At 45.4% G+C, this 3716-nt stretch overlaps 1 protein-coding gene across 1 annotated transcript; it reads left to right on the top strand.

Annotated features, from left to right (window-relative positions):
* The first annotated feature begins 226 nt into the window (after window positions 1-226).
* Window positions 227-3141, top strand: LOC119320746. The gene is made up of 3 exons (XM_037594700.1): window positions 227-232; window positions 823-1440; window positions 1579-3141. Exons 1-3 carry the CDS (start codon window positions 227-229, stop codon window positions 1579-1581), a joined length of 627 nt encoding a protein of 208 aa, XP_037450597.1. The 3' UTR covers window positions 1582-3141.
* Window positions 3142-3716: the final 575 nt, after the last annotated feature.

Genomic DNA, 3716 nt, shown 5'->3' with positions numbered 1-3716 from the left:
TTGTCATCTCATCTATTCTGAAAACCAGGAATCATAATAGGTACACTAAAAGTTGGTCAACCTTCTCAATCGGCAGTCATATTTTTTTATTATGTGAATTAGTAACACTTACCTGCCAACTCAACTTTTTATCATCCTATATTTTTTCACTAGGTTGTTCTTAAACAATAACTAATGCTAATTCCTCAGAAGTCCTAGCAGTATAATTTTTCTTTGCGGGGAGGCAATGGAAGTACTTTTATGCGCCCTAAAGAAAATGTCAATACTTCCCTTCTGTAACTCAATCAACTTATGTGCATGTTTTTCTCTTCAATGTAAGATGGATATTTTCCAAATAAAATCTTGCTAAATCAATAGCAATCTTGCTAATTAGCACCCAATCATATGATACAGTAAGTTAAGAACACTGCTAATTAAATAAAACTTGGTAAAAAAAATACATTGAACGAGGTACCTGGATCATGGCAAGAAAATTAGAAATTGCAAGCTTTTGGTGCTGCTTACAAGTCACGAGCAGAAACCCGGGTTTCCCTTTTCTAATCCCAATCAATACAGGAAATAGAAGCGGGAGAAAGAAATATAGTGTAGTAGTCTATACTACTATTAAACAAGAGAACAGTTTCTTTCCTAAATACACCCGACCTAATGTACATACAACACCTTAAAGCAATTAGAGCCACAGGATCAAATTCACTCATTTAGATCTAACCGTTAACATAACAACTAACCTCACCGAAAGTACGCTTAGCAATTCTTTCCAGCGGACGAAAACTCTGTCGTCCGCCGAATCGACAAAAAAGGAGAGCCCACATCTCCCGTCAGAAAAAAAGGAGAGCCCACGTTTCATCCTGCCCCGCCTCATCGTCCCCATCCCTCCCTCCTCTCTCCTCCTCGCCGCCACAGGGGTCCCTCTCCTTCCTCAAGCAGCGGCGGCGGCGTGAAATACAGTGGGCTCGGCCTTCGTCGGCGGCCGGGTTCCTCTCCTCCGTCGAGCAGAGGCAGCGGCGGTGGCGGCGGCGTGAGACGCAGGGGGCTCGGCCCTTCGTCGGCGGCGGGGTTCCTCTCCTCCGCCGAGAAGCGGCGGCGGCGCGGGACGCAGCGCGACCTGACTGCGTCGGCAGCAGCGGGGTCCCTCTCCTCCGTCCAGTGGAGGTGGAGGTCGAGCGCATCGTGGCCGCTGGAGTAGGAGAAGCAGCGGGCGGCGGGGCTGAGGATGCCGGCGAGCGGGAGGAAGCGGGTGAGCGCGTGCGGCGGGAACGCGGCGGCCGGGTCAACCTGGCGGTAGAAGAAGAGGCGCTCGACAGGGTCCGTGAAGAGCCAGCACACGTCGTCGAAGAAGGTGATGGGAGCTCCGCACACAGCGTCCCCGGCGCCGGTGCCATGTGGGTTCGCTCCGTGCACCTTTGCTTCCGCCATGGCTCGCTGGCTTTGCTTGCTTGGGTGGGTCGGTCTGATCTTCTCTCTGCCCACTACCACTATCTGAATATCACTATGCTCTGCTTGCTCATGTGCCTACGGATAAGCGGGGTAGGTTTGGCACTAATCTGCTGGAGTGATTTATTAGCTCCCATGCTGCAGTGAACACATTTCGTCCAGCCACCGCTCGTATTTCAGGCATTCACAAGACCATCAAGACCGTCAAAACGAAGGTTCATGTATCTATGAATGCTTGTCAATTTTATTCAATTTTGGAGATGAATGGGTATGTTTAAGAATTCTTAAATCAAAGTCTGAAACATACCAAAAGTGGGCAAATCATATGTTTTTTAGGCTTAGATTTTTGCTAGGTTATTACGTATTTCAAGTGTATTTGTATTAGTCAAGACGTGCAGCAATTATTATCATACAAAAAATCTAACAAATTATATGATTGATGCTTCATTGAGTCTACTATTAATAGGGTTGCATTGTGTTTTTACTAGAAAGCTGTAGCAGCCTATCCTTGATTCAAGTCCAGAATGAAGTATGAACAATATTTTATCCAATTTACGTGGATTGACTTCCCATAGAAGGTAACTGCGAATGCATCGCCTCTATATTCTAAGATCACCTTTCAATTGATACTTACTATCTCTAATAAAAAATGGTTGGCCAGTGCTATAAAAGGCACCAGCCTTGCTGCACTACTTATTCTAACCTACAGTAAGAAGGTACTTCCGTTCCTTTGGTACATGTTTCTCGCTGGTGTATATCCTTTTGTTCCGTCGAACTAGCAATAGTATAGCTATGTCAACGAAATTGCTGCTGCAATATTCTGTTTTAGATTGCAATACTATATTTACAATATTTAAGTGTGATGTGAGAGTGGTTGTTATTTTCATCACGGAAATCTTGATTAAAGTTGATGATCCAGAATTAAAGAAGCATATGAGATCTGTGTAATAAATTGTGTTTTCATTAAAGATGTCTTAGTGGAGATGTATTCTGATTTTACTTCACAATTCTCAATTCTATTAAGGCATATTTTGTTAACTTTGCATTGCTTGCATAATTTTAAGGAAACCAAAGCAACCATGTCACTATTTCTCGCAGGGGGTGGAGCCGGCGAAGGTGGAGCTACTGGCGTGCAAAAGGGCGGCCCAACTGGCGGATGAGGTCAATGCAGCACATATACACATTAAGATGGATTGCAAGGAGATAGTTCGGAAGCTTCAGAATCTATCTTGGCAAGGGCCACTACAGGAAAATCATGTTTTGCCGTGTGAAAGACTATAAACCGAGAGCTTTTTCTCGGGTACACGGCTTATGTTCTTCTAAGCCGAGTCTACAGCCAAAAACATCCGGCAACTACAAAGGACTCGGCTTGTGGCAGTCTGTAAGCCGAGTGGTCCAGAAAAGCTCTCGGCTTACAATAAGCACACGACATCTACTGAAAAAAGCACCCGGTTTATAGCTTGTACTCGGTAAAGATATATGCCACGTGTCTACAACGGAAGTGGCTGACGGCGGCATCACAGAACAGTCTATAAGCCGTGAGCCCTATCAAAGCTCTCGGCTTATATGGCATATAAACCGTGTGCCCTGTCAAAGCACTCGGCTTAGATGGCATATAAGCCGTGTGCCTTGTGAAAGCACTCGTCTTACATTTTTGCACATTTTTTTGCAACCCGTAACATTTATGCAAAAATGGTTTTTAAATGATTTCCAGGGACTGGCACGTGTCATGCTATGGCCTTCTTTGAGAGAACAAGAAGTTTCAAGGCCGAGGGAGCAACGAGCCTTGTACTTCCTTCAGAAATCGAACATGTTCCCTCTCGATAGCAAGATACTACCTCGGAGATAGTACAATTTACAAGCCGCCTCCAAGCATGCTTATGTGAAACACGCTCAGATTCTTACCACACACTACAAGGGCCATATCACGATGCCATGCCAAGTCCGAGGAATTTCGGCATCGTATAATTTTCGTGGATTAGAACATCTGCATCTGGCACGCCGTTGAGGTACATTCGCATCCCCAGTGGTGTGGCCCACCCCTCCTTTCACTGCACAAGGCCTACGCATGTCTTGATGACTTAATATAGGATTTCCTTTGAGAGCACAAGAAGTTTCAAGGCCGACGGAGCAACGAGCCCCACACTTACTTCACAAACCGCACACATTCCCTCTCGATAGCTAGATACTACCTCAGAGATGGTGTAGTTTACGAGTGGCCTCTCGGTAGGCTTATACGAAACATGCTTAGATTTTTACCACAAACTGCAAGGGCCATATCA

This window comes from Triticum dicoccoides, chromosome 6B, assembly GCF_002162155.2.
Source record: "Triticum dicoccoides isolate Atlit2015 ecotype Zavitan chromosome 6B, WEW_v2.0, whole genome shotgun sequence".
NCBI lineage: Eukaryota > Viridiplantae > Streptophyta > Magnoliopsida > Poales > Poaceae > Triticum > Triticum dicoccoides.
Note: the sequence above shows the minus strand (reverse complement) of the source record. Positions and strands in the feature narration are given on the sequence as shown.